Source organism: Cervus elaphus, chromosome 5, assembly GCF_910594005.1.
Source record: "Cervus elaphus chromosome 5, mCerEla1.1, whole genome shotgun sequence".
Lineage (NCBI taxonomy): Eukaryota > Metazoa > Chordata > Mammalia > Artiodactyla > Cervidae > Cervus > Cervus elaphus.
In genome coordinates, this window is record NC_057819.1 from 117,477,401 (window position 1) to 117,500,972 (window position 23,572).

At 45.3% G+C, this 23,572-nt stretch overlaps 1 protein-coding gene across 3 annotated transcripts; it reads right to left on the minus strand.

Moving 5' to 3' along the window:
• Positions 1-491: 491 nt before the first annotated feature.
• On the minus strand, positions 492-20,926 carry GOSR2 (golgi SNAP receptor complex member 2). Of its 3 annotated transcripts, XM_043904904.1 has the most exons (7): positions 20,805-20,837; positions 18,059-18,146; positions 12,691-12,755; positions 10,781-10,889; positions 9,661-9,793; positions 6,910-7,050; positions 492-3,248 (listed from the first exon to the last, which is right to left on the minus strand). In XM_043904904.1, the coding sequence occupies exons 3-7, from the start codon at positions 12,728-12,730 to the stop codon at positions 3,087-3,089; spliced, it is 585 nt and encodes a 194-aa protein (XP_043760839.1). In that variant the 5' UTR covers positions 12,731-12,755; positions 18,059-18,146; positions 20,805-20,837; the 3' UTR covers positions 492-3,086. The 3 variants fall into 3 exon arrangements, with proteins under 3 accessions (XP_043760839.1, XP_043760837.1, XP_043760840.1); XM_043904902.1 differs by lacking the exon at positions 18,059-18,146 and having other exon boundaries at positions 20,805-20,926; XM_043904905.1 differs by lacking the exons at positions 6,910-7,050; positions 18,059-18,146 and having other exon boundaries at positions 20,805-20,926.
• Positions 20,927-23,572: the final 2,646 nt, after the last annotated feature.

A 23,572-nucleotide genomic window follows, 5' to 3' on the forward strand; every position in this document is an offset into this window, starting at 1 on the left:
TCCAGGCCAAGTTAGGCATCCCTCAGAGCCTTCCTGTGGGGCTTCACAACTTGCATCTGAGTGTTTTTCTTGGCACTGACATTCTGCTAACTTGTTCCTAGTTTTCACTTCTTTATTCACTTAGTTATTTTCTCTAGGTCTCCTTAAATCTTTCCTAGAGTAAGATGGAAACAAACTAAGACTTTATTTTGAAACTGGTAAGTTTGCTTTTCATTCATATATGCTTAGTTCAGCAAGTTTTCAAATGCTCTAGTCTTACTAAGAGAAAAGCTTTTAAGACACTCATCAGAATAACTTTAGAGATATAAAAATATTCTAATTCAGAAGATCCAAGGTAGGCCAGAGTAATCTGTAATTTTTAAAAAGTTTCCCAGCTGCTGCTAAAGCAACCAACCCCAAACCTGGTCTCAGAACAGTTTCAGAATCTCTGGCTTGAGAGAAAAAAGGGGTCATTAGTTATAAAGATGAATGTCAAACTCCTTTACAAAATGTCATTTTCTAAATAAAATAAATGGCAACTTTATTCAATTGAGGTGTTTCAAAAACAAGGAGCGTAAAGCCAAATTTGCAAGTCAAACCCATTTAAACGCATCAGGGCGAAGATCTTAAGAGAAAACCCAGCAGTGAAGCCTTCTATAAAATCAAGACTCTCCTACTTACTTGGTCTTGGAGTTTGGCTTTTCTTAAGATGATCACACCTGGAGTAAACATCCACGGAATGAAGATATTTCCAAGTTTCTGGACAACCCACCTCTCCTAAACCACAACAGGAACACCAAAATTCTTTACAAGATCCCAGAGGCTGCTGCTAGAGCTTATGTTAAGAATTCACCCCATCTCCACTAGAGGGCGCTCCTTCCCTGCTCTGGGACCCTTCCCTGTACTCTCAGGACTGTGGAGACAGAGCACCCAATTAGGCGCAAGTGTTTCTCCCAGATGACTGAAAGCCAAGCCCAGGAGGACACGAGGTCTCAGCGCCCCAGGACCTTATGACATCCGGCGGCTGCTGTTCCTCACCCCGCAGGTGGTGAAGACCCACAACTGTCTCCTCCATTTTTATTACAAAGCAGGAAGAACAGCACTGAAGGTGCAGACCTTACTTCTGGTTCATCGAGGCCAGCGATCACTTGTGAAGGCCGAGCGTGGAAATACACCAGTGTACATTGCAAACAGATGTCACGTCAGCCACCAGAGGCAGGGTGGGGGAGTTTCTGCCTCCTCTGAGTTCAAGTACAAATGGCTCAGCTGCTCCCTGCACATCTTCCAAAGTGCACTGCCTGGCAGGATCCTCGGGTGCCCAGGCTCAGCCGAGTCTGTGCAGTTTAAAAACCCATTTTGTGGACTGACAAGAAGCCTGTGCTGGGTCCCTGGGATGACAGGGGTGCTGGTGTGAGGGATATTTCAAACTGGGCCTCCCCAAGTCATAGGTAGGTCAGAAGATGCATTCCCCCTCTGTCTAGCCACCAGGCCAGTCTTCACTCTGGTAGGGCCCTCAACTTTTTATGAAGGGATCAGAGTCCCCTTTCCTCAGAAACCCAGGGCCCCTGTTTAGCCCAGACGAGCAAGAGCAATGGAGATCCAACCAAAAGTGTGAAATCAGTACCTGGAAAACTCACTTAAAAATCTGTGACAATTAAGAAACTTTTCCCCAAAGGGGCTCTATGCCACAGATGTACCTGAAAAGACAATACTGCTACAGACAGAGGGGGAGGGTAAAAAAGGGAGGTGGACAGGAACACATAGGGAAGGGGGAGGTGACAGAAGACAGTCCAAATGACAAGCAACCAAGACAGGAAGTGGCCAGGGCAAGATGTTCAAAGGCGGGGTTGATACCGACAGGGTTCATAGTTCCTCTGGGAAATTCTGAGTGTTATTTCTGTCTTGCCCTACTGGGCCTATGGCTGGGAGGGCCTGTGATAGATGAAAAAATATGCTAACCAGGTCTTTCTGGTACTTTCACTGATTACTCTCTTTGAACAGATTGGCTTTACAATAAATTTCGCAACATGTTGGGTATTGGTACAGCCTTAATCCAGGGTTGGTCAGAGAAGGAAAAAAAGTGCTGGTCCCTGAAAAGAGTCTTACAAGGACATACACACCAGGGGCATCCCTAGGGTAGCATCTGCCCTCACTGGCTGGACAGAATGGGGGCTTAACTGGCAGCTGCTAATATATTTCAGGAAAGGGAAAACAGTCTATTATTAGAGATGCTAAAACTTGAGATGAGACTGTAACAGACCAATCACTAACCTCTGCTCACAGCTACTTTCTAAGGGGCAAAGGCCCAGGCTCCAGTCTTAAGTGTCAACTGTTTACTGACTGCTGAAAACAAATCGGTGACTAGGGTCTTCAGTTTCAAGACAGACCAGGGAGTAACAGTGGCCCTACTTTATAAAGGAGAAACACCCAGCAACTGCGATCTGGAAATCTTACTTGCTGTCAGCAACAGTGCTCATGCCTCTGTTCCCTCTAGGTGGCGGCTTCCAGGTAAGGATGACAAGTATTAGCAGTCAGCCATCTGCAGATCATTTTGGGGTGGGGTGGGCACAGTGGCTAGTAACAACAGCGTATGAATCCACCTACTATAGTGAGTGCAGAAAAAGAAGGCCCCTTTCTCCCTCCTGCCTGCTTCTGTTCCAGACTAACTACACGGAGTCAGAAAGGCTGGAGGATGACAGAGCCTGGAGTCTTGTCTGCAAGCTTGAATAGCTTCCCAGGCGCGTATCAGCTACGAGGACAAAATCGCCAGGGCCACTCTCTTCCTCCCCTTTTCCTCCTCCTCCCTCACCCTGGCTTCACTTCCTTCCCCCAGTGAGAGCGAGTGTGAGCAAGAGAACAGGTAGGTACTTCATTTCCTAAGCACCGCGCATCTCAGCAGCATGAGGGTTCCGCAAGATGTCACAAGAAACAGAGGTCTGAAATTCCCGCCAGGTCACAGGTCACAATTACTTCCGAGGGGTCTTCACAGTTAAGACGGGCACACACATTTCAGAGGGCAGCCCCTGGGCCCCCCCTCGTTCGCGCACACACACTCACGCACACTCTCACGCCCTGGGACCGGCGTTCAGCCGCAGGGCCTGGCTGGCTCAGGTCAGGTACTGCACCACGAGGAACATGACCACACAGGTGAGCAGCATCCCAGCGATCATGAAGTACTTGTCCTGGAAGGCCCGCTTCTCGATGAGCCGCATCACCGTGTTGGACAGGCCGAGCATGGTGGCGATGTCAAGGATCTTCTTCTGGGTCCCCTGGGGCAGACAAGAGGAGAACGAAAAACCGTGATCACCTCCTTGTGCCAAGGGTGGGTGAACGTCAGCATGAGGTGCGATGGACCAACAGTCTCTCGGTCATGCCTAAAGCATACAAGCAGCAGCAACCAGACGTAGATCAGGCTCCTTCAATCAAGGTCGCAGAGCAAAGCAAGGGGGACAGGAAAGTCTTTTCCACAAACATGCTGGAACAAATGGTTGGATAACGAGCCTCTTGTGCACAGAGCATATATACACACATATACACAAATGTGGGCTTCCCGTGTGGCTCAGTCAGTACAGAATCTGCCTGCAGTGCAGAAGACCCAGGTTCAATCCCTGGGTCGGGAAGATCCCCTGGAGAAGGAAATGGCAACCCACCCCAGTATCTTCGCCTGGAAAATCCCATGGACAGAGGAGCCTGATGGGCTGCAGTCCATGGGGTTGCAAAGAGTCGGGCACGAATGAGCGACTAACACTTTACTTCATATGTATATGTCCGTATGTATTATGCACAAGAGCATGTGTTAAAAAATGACCACTGCTTCATATTATACACAAAAATTTCATCATAAAGTTAAACATACAAGCTAAAACTATAAGCTTCTAGAAGAAAACAGAATATTCCCAAACCGGAAATAATACAGGTGCATATCAACAGGAGGATGGATTAACAGAGTATGTTCTGTGCACGATGAGATATTGCTGCACAATAAAAAGGACCCGATGACCATGTAATGACATGAAAGGGCGTGAACACCCCTGAGAGGAAGGAGGCACACACACACGAGTAATGTGGACGTCTACATTAAGCTCAGTAACAGTCAAAACTAATTTATGATGAAACAAGAAGAGTGGCTGCCTGGGGCGGGGGGTGGGCAGGAGCAGACTTAACCTGGGGAGGGCACAGAGGTTTTTTCAGGGGTGATGAAAACGGTCTATGTCTTGACAGCAGGAAGAGTTACAAAGGTGTATGTAGGCATTTGTCAAAACTCCATGACCTGTACAAGTTAAGATCTGTACACCTCACTGTATCCACATCATACCTCCATAAAGAAGTTCTAAATTAGAATATTTTATATTTAAAAGGAAAAAATGGGCTTCCCTGGTGGCTCAGATGGTAAAGAATTGGCCTGCAATACGGAGACCCGGGTTTGATTCCAGGGCCGGGAAGATGCTCTGGAGAAGGGAATGGCAACCCACTCCAGTATTCTCGTCCATGGACAGAGAAGCTTGGTGAACTACAGTCCATGGGGTTGCAAAGAGTCGGACAAGACTGAGCGACTAACACTTTCACTTTTCACATTAAAAAATAAAAGGCAATATCAAAGAAACTTCTCTGCACCCTGGCTCTAAAATGCCTGCCATCAGTCTGTGCTCGCTGTGGAGTAGACACCTCAGGAATTCTGCTGAGCAGAGCCTACACCCACGTTCATGAGAGGGTCAGAGGCAGGCAAGACGGAACCAGAGAAACACAGCTGCCAGACACCACCACGACGACCTAAAGCCCCACATATAAATGTCACCGCCCACCACCCAAAGCAAAAGAGTATTTTATTCCTAAACCAACAATCCATACCACCCAGGCCGCCCTTCCTCCCTGCTATCTAATTTTCATTCTTAAGCATATTCAGTTTTATATGAAGTAACAGATAGATGCTGGGAGGATCTCAACTTACTTACACGTCATCCACTGTATTTGTATGGAGGCATCTAACCTAAGGTCCTGCATCTACTTCTTAAGTGAACACAGTAACAGGCAACTGAGAGGAAAGTCTCTCAGGTCAAATGTCATCTCTGCCAGAGGAGATCAGAGACATGTTTTCACACAGCAGTGATGATCAGCATTAGACTCTCACTCAAGACTCTGCTCAGCTATGAAAGAAGAGATTATTCCATCACTCTACGAAATTCAAATATCAAATTCAAAAATCACTGGAAAGTTAACATACATTTCAAAAACACTACTAATTTTCTACCACAAATTTCCCCAAATCAAGGCCCAGCTCCTTCACACCTCCTCCTATGTTCTTTTCAAATGGTTTAGGCAGAAGCTTGCCTGACAGAAGTGGGGCAGGTAGAAGGAATCAGTACAGTAGATGTGCAGAGGAAACGGATGACAAACCTCACACTCCAACCCCTGACTGCCCACCCACCAGGCTTCCCAGCACTTTATCTCTGGGGACAGTGTTAGGGCAGAAGTTGCACGGGCTCTTCAGTGACACCAGACTTCAGTAGGAAGCTGACATTTGCTTTAACAATAAGCTCTGAGCCCTACCGGGTTGACATTAAGTGTTGACACTATGAGTCTCATCCTATAAAGAGTTTGACTGTTTTTCTGAGATATGGGGAGGAAGCCAGCAGCTTTCTAAAGAAAGGGAGGATTAACCCTTATGTATTAGTTTAGACTGGGGTTCCCTGATGGCACAGCGGGTAAAGAATCCGCCTGCAATACAGGAGACAGAGGAGATGCGGGTTTGATCCCTGGGTCGGGAAGATCCCCTGGAGGAGGAAATAAGGAAATGACAACCCACCCCGGTATTCTTGCCTGAAAAAAAAACTGTGAACAGAGGAGGTGGGCTACAGTTCATGGGGTCACAAAGAGTCAGACACGACTGAGCAACCACACACACACACATCAGTTCAGAGGACTGCAGGTGGCTGTCCTGAACGGGGCGCCCACGGAGCTGTGAGACCACGCTTCCAGACTGTCGGAAGCGCTGCAGCCATCAGCAAGATAAGTGTCACTCGAGGCCTGCCTGACCTCCTCCCAGGTAAAGGTGGTAGGCGATGCTCAGAAACATACTGAAGTCCTGCAGAGCTGACAGGCTCAACACGGTCCAACAAAAACTAAGATAAAGCTCACACTTCCGAGTGACTGCTTCTCACAGCTCAGGGGCTGGGAGGGCTCCGCGCACAAGGGACCACACCCTGATAACAGGCACAGTTCACACCCCATTATCCATCAGGGTTGATACAGGAAAAGGGCTGAGGCTGAAACATCATGACTGACATCAGAGACTGTGTAATGTTTCTGTAAACCACTCCCTAGGGGTCTGAGTCTCAGCCAATGGGGCAGGGTTTCTAGGAATACCTGTTACTAAAGACAGAATGCAGCAGAGTCACCGGGGGTCACTAGCCTGAGCTCCAGAAGCCACTGTCAATCAACCCTGGCAGCCCTAAGACCCTCCCTCGGGGGGCTTCAGCTGCTGCAGGACAGAGGTCTTGGCTCTATGACTGCCCACCACAGGGGCCACACGGAACACACCCAGGAGTGAGTGAGACGCCAAGTAAAGCCGTGTCTTCCTTCTTCCGAGAGCAAATTCTATCACATAATTTCTTGGCCCATTACTGCTTCCTCTCACAGGGGCAGTCACTTTCTGTTCAGTCCAGGAAATAGAAAAACACCTGGATACTGAGAGATGCCACATTATGGTTCACTGTAAACACAATAAATACCTATTGGCAAAGGGAATTTGGCTACTTTTGGACTCATAATAATCCACTTCCAGCAAAAAGGATCCCAAACTCAAAGGCTCTGTCTCACCATCACAGCATCACAGTTCAGGGCTACGTGACCAAAAGTTAAACGCAGGTCTCACATTGCTGCCTAAAGTCAAAACACAAGGCCTTCTCCCTGTCCCCCCAAAAGGGCCCCCACCTTCAAGGTCAGTCTCTGGGCCCTCAGTCCCGCCAGAATACTGTGCCCGCCTCCAATGAGGTCATCCATGCCGTGGTGAATTTTCTGGAGGGAGGAGTTAAACTGCAGTGATTCATCCATTGGTATGGTGGTGTCAGAGTCCTGTGAAAGAAACGCAGGCACTTGATTAACTTTGCTGCTGCTCAGCTCCTGGTGTCCCCACCTCAACTGACCACTCTGTCTCTTGGTCAAGGTCAAGCCAGAAGAACTGCCAGAGGAAATGGTGCAAGAATCAAAGGAACCTGATGAAGACTAAAAAGCAAAGCGGAGATCTGGGGCGGCCTCTGTCCACTCAGAGGAAGTGCAATTCTCAGACTTCTCAGTCTCCAAGTGGGTTCCACCACACAAGTCTGCTCATCCCTGCCTCCTCCGCATCACTCCCCCAACTCAGGAAAAATTTTTTTATTTTGCTTTTTGGTGTGGACCATTTTTAAAGTCTTTTATTGAATTTGTTACAATATTGCTTCTGTTTCATGCTTTGGTTTTTTGGCTGCGGGGCATGCGGGATCTTAGCTCCCCAAAGAGGGCTCAAACTCACTTCCGCTGCACTGGAAGGCGAAGTCTTAACCACTGGACCCCCAGGGAAGTCCTGGAAACACTATTCTCGCTGGGTTTCTCCTAAAGGTTGTCTTTAATTCCTTACTAACCTAACTTCTTCCAAATGTTCCTTTACCTGGCTTCCCCTTGGTGCAGTGGGGAAGGTTTGCTTTTGTCTTTTGGCTATTTCATTATGGTTTATTCCTCCCTCCGATTAGACAGACTGACTACAGAGAGCAGAGACTGGTTTCTATTAAAGGCCCAACAGTGTTCACAACGGGACTATCCACCTAAGCAGGGAAGAAAAGTCTGTAAAAAAATCAAGGAAGGAAAGAACTAATACTGATCAATGCTTTCCACTTTGCAAACTCTTCACTTTAAGCTCACTCAGGCCCTTATGCTGTAGTTATGGTATTATCCTTGTTTTAGATGAAGAAACAGAAGCCCAGAGAGGTGGAATGACTTGTGTAAGACCCCACCAGTGAGACGTCCACACAAATCCCCGTGCTGGGTGCAGAGCCCGCCCCCTTAACTGTCCCGTAGGGAGAAACATCAAAACCGATCCCAGCGCTCCACCTTCACCCTGCAGTGGGAAGGACACGGACGCACGGCATAACCAGTCACTGCCCTGTCCTCTTTCCAGTTCCCTGACCGTCACAAACCCTTCTGCCAAGCAGGACCACTTCTACCACTTTCTGTCATCATGAAGAAGTTAAACCACCTTTTCTCTGCTGCTCAAGTTCACAATCTTTTTTCAGGTATATATTTTCAATCCTGCCCCCCGCCCCGCTGCTAACATGGGAGTTTCTCAGGGGTAGGAGTCAAGGTTTTTAGTTTAAACACACTTTACTTTCAGCACCTTAAATAGCATCCTGCACAAGCTGATGTTTGATGGGTGAAGATCCCAGTGTTTGGGTACAGCTGATGGGCTGTTATCTCTCAGAAAAATGTACTATAGCTCATGATCATAAAAAGACCAGGAAGTTCATTCAGCCAGATAATTTTTATTAAGGGCCCACTGTACGCACAGCATCACACTAGGCTGGTAAGATGTAAAATAATTCGGAGCCATCAGCCCTGGCCTAAAAAAGCCCTATAACCAACGCCACAGCTACCAAAAGCCCACACAACACCTTAAGAGTGTCATATAGCTCCCTACTCTTTTGAAAAGAGGCTCTGCTTACCGACCAACACATGTTCGTTGACCTCTTGAATTGCTAATCATTACTACTTGACTGCTTACCTCAGAGAAGCCAAACTATGTAGGCATATTCTGAAGCACCTGGGGAAAATTTACTGCACATGTGGACACAGCAAAGAGGGTTCAACATCTGCAAAGTGGGAACTGATTTGAATTCTGAGGCTGGGCTTAGAAAGCGTAAGCCTACTTTAGAAAATGAACCTCTGTAAGAAAACAAAAAACCAAACAAAAAGCCCCTGAGCCCCACCTTATTTGGTGGAATACATTACGCAGGACACAGGAAAAGCCAGTAATGTTCTACAGCCACGTGTGAGAAATGACCCCATTGAGACCAAAGGACAGGGACATGGTGTCCCAGGAAATCAAATGTGCAAACCAACAGGCGACTTTCAAACGGGCTCAAGTCAAGTAGTCCCTTTAAAACGAAATACCTGTGAACAAATCCCTCCTAGACTGCTGCTCAGACTAGAGGCAAAAGCATTTTAACGCATTAAACACTGGAACTGCATGCATGCACACACGCACACACATGCAAAAACATTTTAACACATCCAACACTGGAACTGCACGCATGCGCATGCACACACACACACAGAGGTAACTGCCTGAAGGCAGCTTTGAAACGCTGCCCTCGCTACAAATAGTCTAAGTCATCCTTTTTGATCTGATCAGGAAAATGTTTCCACCATGGGAAAGTCCACTTCTCTGCATCCACCAGGCAAACCAGGTAACTTTCACCTCTGCCTGTTCCCTCAAATTAACTACTTCCTCTGAGGGTTTTTGTGACAGAAAAAGAGATGCAAGTGGTGTCTAGGTCTAGTCTCTGTAACGCAGTCGGCCATCACTTCCAGTTGCTCTCCTCCCGTCTCATCCGTCTGCTTCAGTACCCCGCAGAGGGCTCCTGTCAGAGTCCTGAGCTCCAGCTCTGACCAGCCGCCCAGTCCCTGACGATCCCGCCCAGGCGCCGGGCTTACGTTCGTGGTGAAGGTGCGAGACAGAAGCTCCTCTCGCTGTCTCTCCTGCTGCTCGCGTGCATACCGCCGGTGCTGGAAGTTTCGAAGAGCAGTCTGCAGGTGCTGGACGTCGTACTTTAACTGGTCGACACGGCTGGAATTGACAGAGAGATTAAATTCCAGGAGTCCCGAGGAGCACAACTGGCGGCAGCTGGACTTCGTCTTCAGGGAAGAAGACAATTCCTTACTCCCCCTGTACCCCTCCATGCTATCCACCCCTCACCCCAAATGATCTGATTTGATCAATGATATTGAAAGTAAAAAGGGAGCCTGTAATTAGAGCAGGATGGTAGCAAATGAGATTCCAGCAGCTTTCCTTAACTATCTGCTGGTCTCTGATTCTGGATGCATGACAGGGAACAGGTGATGGGAAGCAGGTTCGATGACCTCTTCCTGACCTTCTAGGGATTATATTGCTCTCCTGGAAGAAGCCCAAGGCATCTGTGGAGTAGAGCATCAATGAAGTTTCATAAACGTTTTGAAAACAGAGGCTGGGGTGGAGGTGGTAAGAGTGGTTTCGCTTTAATTTCATGGGGGTGTATCAAACATTACATCAGTTTTTCATTACAAATACACTGACTGGAGTGATTAAGAGCAAGATAATTCAACCCAAGAATGAAGTGGGAATCAAAAAACAGAGTCACACTCCCTGGTGGCATTAGGTTTCAAGTGGCCATGGGTCTGGTCAGAAAAACAGTACTGGGGGCAAAATTTCAAAATGATACCAACAAGGAAAGGAGACACCAGGCTTCTGAGCCACTAACCTCACAGGCTTTTTATTCCTTTTTTTTTTAACTGAAGTAGAGGTGATGTACAATATTACATAAGTTACAGGTATACAATATGGTGATTCACAAGTTTTAAAGGTTATAATCCATTTACAGTTACTATAAAATATTGGCTATATTCCCTGTGGTGTACAACACAGGCTTTTGATTCTGAGGGAGAATCACGCAAATAGAATTGTGGTCTTTACGGGACTTTATCTTTGCATAGTCTTAGTTTTTCAAGGTGTAAATGGATTTTCAGAATATTTAATGACCTCTCTGGGAACAAGGCCTGGCAGGGTCAGAGCACTCACAGTTTGGCATTCTGTCTTTTGTGGGGGGGCTCCTTGCTGGACAGAATCTCCAGACGCTCTAGTTGGCTGAATATCTGGTCTATGCTTGCTTGGATTTCATTTTCTACTACTGCACAAAAGAGAAAAAAGAATAGTTACTGGAAAAGAGATAGTGAACTTAGATTAGAATGGTAAATCAAACATGTCTTTTCTCTATATCCAATAAACTCAAAAATATGTACTGCAAAAGAAGAAAAATGCACTGATGAGAACAGAAAGAAATTCAAATTATACTAAGTGACTTTCTAAATGTTTTTATATATATACGCATATATATATGTATATATGCATATATATAGGTGTTAATGCCATAACAGTGCTATTTAAAAAAAAAACCTAAAGATAAATCTATAGAAATAAATTTCCTGGGAGGGGGGATCGGGATGGGGAACACATGTAAATCCACGGCTGATTCATGTCAATGTATGGCAAAAACCACTATAATACTATAAAGTAATTAGCCTCCAACGAATAAAAATAAATGGAAAAAAGATAATAAATTTCCTGCCTTTGAAAATAAAATGAACATTCAAAGATTGTCCAAAACAAACAAACAAAAAAAGATTGTCCAAATAAATATTTTCAGCAAAATGTAGTATTTTATGATATAGAATGAGGCCTCTTTTCCTTTGAGATTATTCTCAGATATGGGTTATAAATATCTAGTAAAAAGACTGCCAAATGAACCCTCTACAGAAAATAATGAGGTTAAAAAAAAAAGCGCACAGGGAAAGATTAGTATGTGAAACAAAGAGAAGCATTCCCTTAAGAATAGGTAGGCTGAGGCTGGAGTCACCAGAACAGACAAAATACCAACAGGGAAGGCCCAGGAAGGAATCCACAGAGGTAACAACATGATAAATACAGTCATTTTCCTTAGCTCCTTTGCTAAACAGTCAAAATGACCTCTTTTCCATGTCTACTCATGTACCAATGAGACTGCCAGAAAGCCAAACAAAGTCGACGGTCAGAGGCTAAACTGCACAGAAAAAGGCATCCAGACTGCCTCGTGTCCATAAGGAAATGACAGTAGAGACAGAGGTGTCACCTTCTTAGGGGAGCCCAGAGCTAACAAACACAGCTTAGAACAAGGCGGGGCACAGGACCGAGAGAAGAGGTGCTTGGGAGCAGAAAGCAGACCTGAGAAGACAGGAGAATGGGCCCAGCGCCAGCCAAGGAGTGACAGGAGGAGACAGCGTCAGTGGTGGGAGGGGGACCAGCAGGGTCTGTGTGACGGACTCAGAAAAAGCACCTTTTCTTTTTCTTTTGGCCACGCCACATCGGCAGGTGGGATCTTAGTTCCCTGAACAGGGGTCGAACCAGTACCCCCCTGTGGTGGAAACATGGCGTCTTAACCAAGGGACCACCAGGGAAGTTTCAGGACCTTTTCTCATAACAGAAAAGAAACTAAAACACAAATAGCAGCACTCTTCTCAAAAGAAATCATGGTGTGGGAACTGAACTAATTAACACTGCCCTTCGTTTCTGAATAATCCTCCTGGAAAGCTGCAGAATTCTCAGCTCAAGAAGAAACGCCCAGTTCCAGTTAAACATCTCTGAATCTTTATGGACCACATTCCTCTACGGACAGGGTAATTAGATTAAGACAGATGGAGGCAAGTACTCCCATTCCCATCGGGCCCTGTCAGGTTGAGTGGAGGGGTAATGGGGGATAAGACTTGTGGGATTCCAGAGGGCACGGTCAGGGAAACCAGTGACTTTGCCATAGGGTTTTTCTGTCCACTCTCCCAACAGAACTCATTCCACGCTGACTCCTTCAGCCCCTGAGGCAGAAACACAGTCAGGAAACCCAGCCCATTAGCAGCGTGTCATCAGAGACAGGACTCTGGTCTCCGTAGTTAATTACTCACAGTGCAGAGACTGCTTGTCTGCCGTCTCCAGGCGTCCCATGTGAGACTGGATTTCATGGACATGCCTATCAAAGGGAGAGGGAGGAAATGAGTGAGACGCGCGTAATCAACAGTACTTCGGTCAGGAAAGACAATTTTTCTAATGCCAACGTAGAACTGATCTAAATGGACAGTGTCGCTGAACTGTGAAATTTGTATGTGGCACTTCAGGTCACATGTCTTGGCACGGTTTCTAATATTTTAACGTTAAATATTAATAACAAGGCAGACAGGCGGCATTTAGTGAGCGCTCACTGCATCTGAGACGTTCTGCAAGGTCAAAAACCCTATGAAGAAAGGACTATTATCACCCTCTTTTTGTAAATAAGACAACTGAAGCCCAGAAAGGTTATGTAACTTGTTCAAGGTCACACACCAAGTGATAAACCTCGATGTGGACCCGGCCAATCCCACTCTCTGTTCTTTGACCCAATGTGCTGAGTACTGCTCTGTACTAGAGAGAGTCAAAGGGCAAGAGAGATAGAATTCTTGTCCTTGAGAAACAGTATAATTAGGAACGACAGGCCAGATAGACGCGAAAAGTCCCAAGAAGATTTAAGAGAACACTCACACACACAAGCGTAAACAAAAAGAAAGATCTGAGTGAGCACCAGTGCTAAGTAAAGGCAAAGAAAACAGAAGACTGAGCTGGGGGCAGCTCTGTGGGCAAAGGGAATTCGAAATGTGATTTGGTAAAGGAAAATGTGGACAAAATGACGTGCAACAAGGCCTGCCAGTCCGGTCACATGGGTGACCAGAGGCTGGCATGCCTGAGAGCTGGGGTCAGAGGGAAGAAGGGGAGGAGGCGGATTAGTGGGAGGGAGCCATCAGAGGAAGGCCCAGAGAGACAGGGATCTCCTGTTTGGTGAACCTCTTTCCTTGGCAATAGGAGGCAATTATGGAAACACAGCTCTGTACCGGGGACTCTGGCCAATCCTGACACCAGGCCCAGGGCACTTCCCGATGGCTTCCTAGGGCATGGCCAAAGTCACCCTCTGAGCCCTTCCAAGCAGTCCTCTGTGATAAATCCTGGGGCTTCTGGTCTTTTCACAGAGAGTCACAGGAGGGGAGGTGTGAGCTCTTCTATCATCTCCAGGCCTTGAAGAAATGTCAGCAACCATCCTCCACCGTGAGCACCACAAACTATGACCCCAAATTTACCAAAGCAAGCCAGGAGCCCATATTTGGTTTGAACTTGCCTCGAGTCTTTTCCAGGGCTTCACTGTGGTCTCGAAACATGACCCATGGCTCCAGAAGCAAGGGCAGACCCTCAGAGGTTCCTGGGCAAGACCCAAGGTTCTGACAGGCAACCAGAAATCACTCCTAGAGTCTGAGGGACGAGGTCGCTACTTCAGGAAGGTAAGTCCAGGTGCTTTAGAATGGAGACACATGGAGATATGGAGGCAGATGTAGGACAGCAACTTGAAGAAACTGACACCTGGATCAGGGAAATGACGAACACAGCCAGAGAGCACTGAATGGCAGTGCTGATGGAAAAGAGAACGAGGACTTTCCTGAAGGCCTGGACGTGGGCAGTGAGGCAAATTTCTAATGGAAGTGGGAAAGGAACGGACTGCAACAAATGCTGATGGCTCAGATCATTAACCATGTGAAAAAAAAGACACCTTGTGTAATACACAAAGATAAACTCAAGGCGTGCATATTATGACTTCAGGTTAAGTAAGGATTTCTTGAACAAGACAAAAACCAAAACTACCCCCAAACCCCACAAATCACAAAAGAAAAGACTGATAGATTTGACCACAGTAAAAAACAAAACCAAAACCTTTTTACACCAAAGGCACATCTGGAACAAAAAAAAGGCAGAGACTGGAAGCCACCTGCAGCAGATAACAAAGGAATATGTTTGAATGTATAAGAACTACTACATATCAATAAGAAAAGTCAAAACAATTTTTAAAATGGGCAAAGGGCAACTGAGAGAAAAGGAAATCCAAATGGACAAAAAAATATATGAAGAAACACTCTTCCAGTAATCAGGAAAATGTACTTTCAATAAAGTAATAACATCACATTTCTCCCATGTGATTGACAAATATTTTAAACTTTAAGGATGAGGGACCTCTGGCAAGCATAACAACGGTTCCCAAGGGGTCCTGGGGAAGATGTCCAGGTTGTATCACAGGCCTGCCTTTGGCTCCATATTCTGTTCTGGTATTTTTTAAAAAATCAGCTTATGATTATGAAATTTGCATAAAATTCTGCGCTCCAGTGACTGGTTAGGATATTGAACCACAAAGCAAATACGAATGTTTTTCATTTAGACTGTGGTGTTGGAGAAGACTCTTGAGAGTCCCTTGGACTGCAAGGAGATCCAACCAGTTCATCCTAAAGGAGATCAGTCCTGGGTGTTCATTGGAAGGATTGATGTTGAAGCTGAAACTCCAATACTTTGGCTACCTGATGCAAAGAGCTGGCTCATTTGAAAAGACCCTGATGCTGGGAAAGATTGAGGGCAGGAGGAGAAGGGGACGACAGAGGATGAGATGGTTGGATGGCATCACCACCTCAATGGACATGAGCTTGAGTAAACTCCGGGAGTTGGAGATGGACAGCGAGGCCTGGTGTGCTGTGGTTCATGGGGTCGCAGAGTCAGACACGACTGAGCAACTGAACTGAACTGAATAAAATAAAATTTGTTGGGGATAAAAAGCGTTTTAAGATTTTTTTTAAAAAGTCAAATGCACAACACAGAATGGCATCCAGATTTGGGTCACTTGCTAAAGAAACCCTACCAAGTCAAGATTTCCCCCAATGGGAGATGAGCAAGATGACTGGGCAAGTTTAGAAGTCAAGTTGCAAAGAGGAAAGCCAAAAGAGCTAGTGATAATGATCCTTTAAGAAAGGAAAGGAAAAAAGCAACTAAATTAAAATGGGGCAGCTGGGGCTCTTCAAGTATCTAGAGATGACAGGAAGAGGAGTGGGCTTGTTCCCTGTTGCTGCTCCTTAAGGGAGTGTGTGCATGCATGCTCAGTTGCTTTAATCGCGTCGAACTCTCTGCGATCCAATGGACTATAGCCTGCCATGCTTCCCTGTCCGTGAGATTTCCCAGGCAAGAATACTGGAGTGGGTTACCATGCCCTCCTCCATGGGATCTTTCTACCCAGGGATTGAACTCACGTCTCCTGCAGTGCAGGCAGATTCTTTACCACTGAGCCACTGGGGAAGCCCCCTTAAGGGAGCCCCAGAACCAAAGGGTACAAATTTCAAGATGACAGATGTCAGCTGAACACAGAAGGAAAAACTGAGAACAAACTGTCGAAGAAGAGGGGAAAAAAGGGCTCTGGCATGTTTACACACAGAGCACATGAACTGTTTTGGGCTTTATTAAGGGTCTTCCTGACCAAAGTGAATTGAAATGGAAGATCTTGCCAGTCACTTTCAATTCTTAAATTCCACAACAGCAGCAGAAGAGATGATATCAATACCCACGAAACCCTATAACCACTCATCAGCTGGTTTTTACTGTTTTCTAAGCAAAAATGGATATTAAATTGCAGCAAAACCTGACTTTTCCCAACCAATCTCTTTTTGCTTTACATGAACTAGAAAAGATAAGAGCCAATAAAGTGATACCAATCTCCATATGCCAGGCCAGAAGAAATAAATGAAAACAACAGAGCAAGGATGAATGGCATTGCGAGAACTACTATATGCAAAGTGGCAAATGTGTTTTACATGGAACTGGGAATTCAGACAACACATTTGAAGCAATAAGGAACAGTTGGTATGCAAATCTGACATGGGAATGTGGACACTAGAAATCAGAAGTCCTAGTCCTGACTTTTGTGGGGTTCATGGTGGGCATGGGTGAAAACATAACCAAGCAGAGACCCAGTAGCAAATAAACAAGTGTCAATGCTGCTGAGTTTTTAAAAAAAATGTCTGTAGAAGATCTAGGAAGAATTTTTTTAAAATAAAGCTTACTTATTTATTTGGCTGCGTCCAGTCTTGGTTGCATGGGCTCACAGACCTTCCAGTTATGCAGTGTGGGCTCAGGTGCTCCACAGCATGTGGCATCTTAGTTCCCCGACCAGAGATCGAACCCACATCCCCTGGATTGCAAGGCAGACTAAACCACTGGACCACCAGGGAGGTCACTAGGAAGAATTTGAAAACAGAATTGCTTTTTAAAAGTCCATGGAGGGACTTTCCTGATAGTCCAGTGGCTAAGATGCCACGCTCCCCAATGCAAGAGGCTGGAGTTCGATCCCTGGCCAGGGAACTAGATCCCACACGCCACAACTAAGAGTTCATATGCCACAACTAAGAGTTTACATGCAGCAACGAATATCGAGGAGCCCACGTGCCACAACTAAGACCCGGCACAACCAAATTAAAAAAAAAAATTTAAGTCCAGGTAACTACCCGACCCCCATCATATACACCCACTTTGCACACATACTGCTTCTGCCTAACTCAAGCAGGAAACAGGGTTTTAGAGTTAAAAGATCTGAGTTGGAGTTCGAGTTCCACTATGCGGTAGCTGAGGGGCACTGAACAAGTTCATTTAATTCCTTGCTGCCTTAGTGTCCTCAACTCTAAAATGGGGCACTGATAATCATAATTATTTAAGGGGTCATAGATCCAAAGGCAATATGAAACTGCTGCAGTAACCCACACAGCACCATAGGGAAGTCTGTTGTTTTTACTTTGCTTGCTTTATTTAAAAGTAGCAGAACCATCTGGGCACTTTCACCTCACCCACTTTGCCTTCACTATATTTAGTCTCTCATCAGAAGGCAAAATCAAAAAAAAAGGAAAAACTGGTCTTGAGATAAGGCTAACAGTCTTTAAACCCAGCTGTTCATCAAAATCACCTGGAGAGCTTGTTAAAAATAGAGCTTCTTGTGCTCCAAACCTATTGAATCAGAATCTCTAGTGATAGTAAGGTCCAGGGCACTGAATGATCCTGGACAAATATGGGCACCTTTACAAGCACTGGGATCTCAAAAATAGAAGCCTGGCTATTAGCTCCTCTATAAAGTTCACCCTAACAGTATTATTTAAGTGTAAAATGTTTAACCTGCTTTTCATCTGTTTTCCCCCCCAATGTTCAGGAATTTTCAAGATATGCAACTTTAAAATGCTGATATAATTCCAATGTACTTTCAGGGACACAGCAAGAGATAACCACAAACTGGGTTCAAAGTTCCAGTAAAATTAATATGCTCAGTTACTGCTGTATCAGTTCAGCTGCAATCATTAATTTCCGCAACTCCAAAATTTAACTGCAGATACGCACAGGATTCTGTTTCCTTTTTAAGACACTCAATCACCAGTGTTATGGAACTGGAAGGAGACTTACCGTTTAATCAGCCCCAAACTTTTATTTTACAGGAGAGGAAAACAAGGTGATGAGGTCTAGAACCAGAATCCTCAGTCCTGTTTCAGTCCTTGAGGGGAAAGGAGGCAGATCAGAACATACTGCACCAATAATAATCATAGTAATGATGATGATGAATATACTGCAGTGCAGAACAAAGTCAATTTCCTGAGGGCAGGGCTGTACTGTCTGCACTGGGAACAGTGCCTAACACATAGCAGGTGCTCAATCAATATTCACTGAATAAACGAATGACTACATAGTAGGCGGCCTAGCAATGGCTGGTCAAATCTTGTCCCTTGTCTGTTTTTGTAAATAAAGTTTTACTGGAATACAATCACATCCATTTGTTTACACATTGCCTAAAGGCTGCTTGTCCACTAATAACAGCACAGCTGAATAGCTGCCATAGAGACCACATGGCCTGTAAGACCTAAAATATTTACTACCTGGTTCTTGACAGGAAAAGTTGGTGAGCTCTGCTATAGAGTCTAAGGGTCTATAGAGTTTAAGGGTAGGTCGTTGGAGGCCTGCATAGGTAAGGAGTTCATCTATGTTCCACAAATCTTGTTCGGGACACCGTTTAGAATTCCTCCTCTGAGTTTACATATAACTGAGCTTCCGAGTTTACTCTGTGATCAGCTACCTGCTGCACCAGTAACAAGCAGCATGAGACTCTGTGAATAAAATTACTCTTAAATATAAGCTGGGTTGCAACCTCCTTAGGAATATCCTTTAACCAAATTAGCTAACCAGATGAGACTGTAGATGAGATCAATTTCAAAGCACTACTTAGTCCACTGAGCCTGGTTATTGTCAAAGATCTGCCCTTTCTTAGTAACATGGGCCTAATTTCCTGCTTCATTTCTTTTCCAACTGACTCACAGATCCAGCTTTTAAAGTCCCTTGTCTGTCCTTCCTATAATTTTTATATGAGAATAGGGTTCATATAATAGCGTAAGATAATTCTGTCATTTCAATACTATTACAAAGTAAGCTCTACATTTTCACCTGCCCAAACCAAATGCTGGATCAATAAAGTAAAAAGAAGTAGAAAATGAAACAGTAACTTAATGAAAAATAAATGAAACACAAAATTGGAAAATTAAACAAGAGGATCATCTTCCTCTTATTCTAGTGCTCTAAAGGATTTCTTTTATTGTGAATTCATTAGAGAGGTGGGTTCCCATTTTCTTTCTTTCCCAGGCCTTGGTGGTGCGATTTTATGAATTTTCATCAGCACAAAACTACACTGTAAGTTGAAAGGTATCAGAATAGGACAGGTGTAAGTATGGATATATTCCAAAAAAATCTGAAAACAGAGACTCATACAGACATTTGTACACCAGTGTTCTCAGCAGTATTATTTACAATAGTCAAAAGGTGGAAACCATCCAAGTGCCAATCAGTAGAGGAATGGATAACAAAACATTGTGTGTGTGTAAAACTCTGCAAAGGAATATTATACAGCCATAAAAGGAACAATAGATAGATGCTATGACACAGATGAACCTTGGAAACCTTATGCTAAGTGAAATAAGGCAGACACAGAAGGACAAATATATTATTCTACTCATACGAGATATCTAGAATAGGAAAATTCAGAAACAGAAAGCAGAACAGGTTACCAGGGACCTGGGGAGAATTGGGGGAGTACTGCTTAATGGGTACATGAGTTTCTGTTTGGGATAATGAAAAAGTTCAGGAAATAGATAACGATGGTTACACAACACTATGACTGTACTTAATGCTGCTGAGCTGTACGCTTAGAAATGATTATCGTTTTAAATAGTAAATTACATGATACTGGAAACTTAATTAAAAATCAAATGGTTAGTTAGCTTTAAAAAGGTAAACTTCATGTTATTTATGTTTGACCATAATAAAAGATAACTCATAAAAAATTTTCCCCCCAAACAGGATAGGTATGATCTTATTTCTCTATTCAATTACATATTTCGGCAAGCTCCAAAAACGCAGAGCAGTATGAATAATGAACACTACCAAGGAATTTTACGAGAAGCTAAACCAAAATTCACCTCTTTAAAGGTAACCTGGAACCAGATATTCTGAGCAATTTCTTTTATCAGAAAAATATGGTCTTTTAGTGTAAACCGAAATCAGGATAAAAGAGAAAATAAAAATCACAGCGTAGCAGCAATAAGGTTTGGGCCAATCAAGACTAAGGACTGATATAATTTAGGAGCTGTGAGTCATTAATTAAACGTTTTCTGACGACTTTAGCCCAGTGATGGATCCTCCTAAATTGCTTAAGGAGATCCTGTTGGTAATGCTCATTTACCTTCCATCTCATGGTGCCCCATGTTAGACCTTTTTTTCGAACACCCTGGCTCTCCAACTAAACAGTAACCGCCTATGTGTTGGGGCCCTCAGTCCCCACCGGTTCTAGCAATCCGGACCACAGAGTTGGCTGGAGCTGGACAATATAAGACTTTCCCTTCACCTAGTCTACCCAGCAGCTAGTCACGGCCTCGGAGATCCCGGAAGGCATTCGGCCCAGTGTCGCCGGGCACCAGGTCGGACCCTCCGGCCGCCGGAGACCTAGGCATCACGGCCAAAGACTGAGCCCTTCCGAGCTGGTCCCCACAGCAGCGCCCGGACGGAAGGACTAGGCCTCCATTCTGGCAGAGGACCGAGGCCCCAGCCCAGGGGACTAGGGCTCGCCTAGCCTGGCCTCGTCCCAGCCCATGCCCGACGCGTCCCTCACTTGTGCGTCTGCTGGTACAGCGGCTCCATGTTGCCGGCCCCGCCGGGTCCCGCTCCGGCTTCCACCGAACACGTCCTCACAGCCCCCCTTCCGGCTTCCGGCTTCCGGTCGCAGGACCCTCCTCCCCTGCCCGCTAGGGCTGTCCCAACGCGCGCCATCCTGGTGGAGCCTGCGAGAAAGGAGAAGGGGAACGAATAAAGAGGCCTGAAGAAAGCTAAGTGTAATCAGAGGTGCTGACTCAGATGAGGGACGAGGAAGTATAGGTTTTGGCAAGAGGCTGTCTGCAGCATTGAGTCAGGCATTGGTAAGGGCAGTCGCAGTGTATCGGCGTGGGGTCCTCAGAGCAAGGTTGTAGGTCAGCGGACCACAGCTTTTCTTTGTTGGAGAAAGGCTGGGACTGCTTGGCTTCTTGTTAAACTGTTTATTTGTGGGTCTGGAGATTTCTCTCTTCGCTGGAGTCTGGTGCAAGCATCTCCTGTCTCGCCTCCCAACTATCGCCTGTCTCGCCTCCCCCGCCCCCCACCACATTCATCTAATAAAACCCAGAGTAAACGAGCGGTTACTGTGTATCACATATGGTGTGGAGCAAACCGGTTCTTCTTGTCCTCAAAGAGGTCTCGGTATAGGAAAGGAAATAAGATGTGTGCACAAATAAACGTCTAAGGGTAGACGGTCTAGAGACATCAAGCGAGTTAGAGTCGGCTCCAATGGGAGATTCAGGAAAGACAATGTAGGAGGCGACATTTGAGCTAGTACTTGAAGGATTTGGACACTTGAAGGATTCGGACACCACGTAGACCTACTCCGTTTCCATCCTCCCAGACTTATCTACAGTTCCTCCCAAGGGAGGAGATGTTCCTCTTCCTTTGGCAAGTTGATGGTTCTGTTTTCCTGTATCCTGGATCCCACCCAGTTTTGTGTCCTAAGAGACTGTCCACCCATGTACATTCTTTCCTTAATACTTTCCCATTTATTCTAATATTTATTTCTTAATGATTACCTTTTGTTACCAGGCACAGATATTGGGGCAGGGGGTGGGGGGTATGGAAGACAAGTAAGACACAATCCTAGACAAGCAGATTAGAATGATCCCAGTCACTTAAGGAAGACTTAGAAAAAATTAGAACTAGCACTCCAAAGTGTAGGACCCTCTGAGGTCCAGGGACTTTGCTTGCCTTCAGTTCAGTTCAGTTCAGTCGCTCAGTCGTGTCCGACTCTTTGCGACCCCATGAATCGCTTGCCTAGGTCCCTAGGATAATGTTGTGTGGTAGAATAAAGAGGGTTTCGTATTTTTTTTGCTACTGGAAAGGAAAAAAATGATTAAAAGGTGGAGTCTAATTCTTCTGATCTGAGCTGGCCTTAGTGACTTGCTTGACCAACAGACTGTAGTAAAAGAGAAATTGTGAGATTTCCAAGGTCAAGTCATAGGAAGCCTTGCAGCTTCTACTCAACCCTTTAAAGGAGCACTCACTTTGGTGATCCTGAGCCACCTTGGTAAAAGTTTGACTCCCCTGAGGCCATCATGCTGAAAAGGCCGTGTCTATATGTAGTCTAGTCAACATGCTGAGCCCAATCTTTCAGCAAAGGCACCAGACCTGTAAGTGAAACCACCTTGTTCCCTCAACCACCTGTCCTGTCTATTCATCAGCTGACTCCTACTAATGACCTCTATAGACCTCTGTAGACTTCACATGGAACAGAAGAACTGCAACTGAGGCTATGCCTGAATTCCTGAACAGGAAACCAAGGGATAAAGTAAAACTGATGATATTTTAAGCCACTGAATTTTGGGGTTGTTTGTTTTTCAGGAAGAGATGCTCGACCTCAAAAAGTTTGTCAGCTAATTAGGGTACAGGGATTATAAAAAGGTAACAATGCAAGACAGTGTATGAATGTGTAATAAGTAGTAAAGACAATCAGGTATGTCGTAATGTAGAGAAGGAAGAGATCCCTTTCAATTCGATGATGAAGGAAGACTTTCCAGAAGAGATGAGATGTCGGCTGAACCTTGAAGTACCAGAAGGATTAAGATGTTTGGAGAAGCAGGCACAGAGGGTTCTTGGCAAGCAGAGAGGTAAAGTTCAAAAGCTGCAGGTAGTCCCAGGCAGTCTGTGTGGTTCCTCTTGGCTAGAGCAGAGGAAGATGCTGAAGACAGGAAAGACGTTTTGCTTCCATCTTGTGGAATGTCTGAAGGCTTTGAGCCTTGGGTGAAGATGAAAGTGAAAGTGTTAGTCGCTCATTGTGTCCGACTCTTTGCAACTGCATGGACTGTAGCTCATCAGGCTCCTCTGTCCATGGAATTCTCCAGACAAGAATACTGGAGTGGGTTGACATTCCCTTCTCCAGGGGATCTTCCTGAGCCAGGGGTCAAACCCAGGTCTCCTGCATTGCAGTCAGATTCTTTACCATCTGAGCCACCAGGGGAGCTTTGGGTAATGGAATAAGATAATATTTCAGAAAAATCCGTGTGATGACTTCACGCTCTCTCCTTTTATCTGAACTTTAAGAGGTGTCCTACAGTTCTACAGTTCCAGAATTTGGTAAACTAGTCTACAGTTGGCCCGTTTGTTCCCTTCTTGGTGTGATAAACTTCAATACTCTAGAGAGTATTTTTTTTTTAAAGTTTGTGTATCTGTTTATTTAGGCTGTGCTGCACATGTGCTTTTTTCTAGCTGTGGTGTGTGGGCTTCTGATTGTGGTGGCTTCTCTCATTGCAGAGCACAGGCTTTTGGCACACAGGCTTTAGTAGTTGCAGCATGCCGGGTCAG

Excerpts from the sequence above, each read along its gene's own strand:
- GOSR2 (XM_043904902.1), bottom strand. The coding sequence starts at position 20,833 with ATGGAGCCGCTGTACCAGCAGACGCACAA. Across the intron at positions 10,890-12,690 it reads AGACAAGCAGTCTCTGCACT|TAGTAGAAAATGAAATCCAA; the intron begins GTGAGTAATTAA and ends TCTTTTGTGCAG. Across the intron at positions 9,794-10,780 it reads AAAAGACAGAATGCCAAACT|CCGTGTCGACCAGTTAAAGT; the intron begins GTGAGTGCTCTG and ends TGTCAATTCCAG.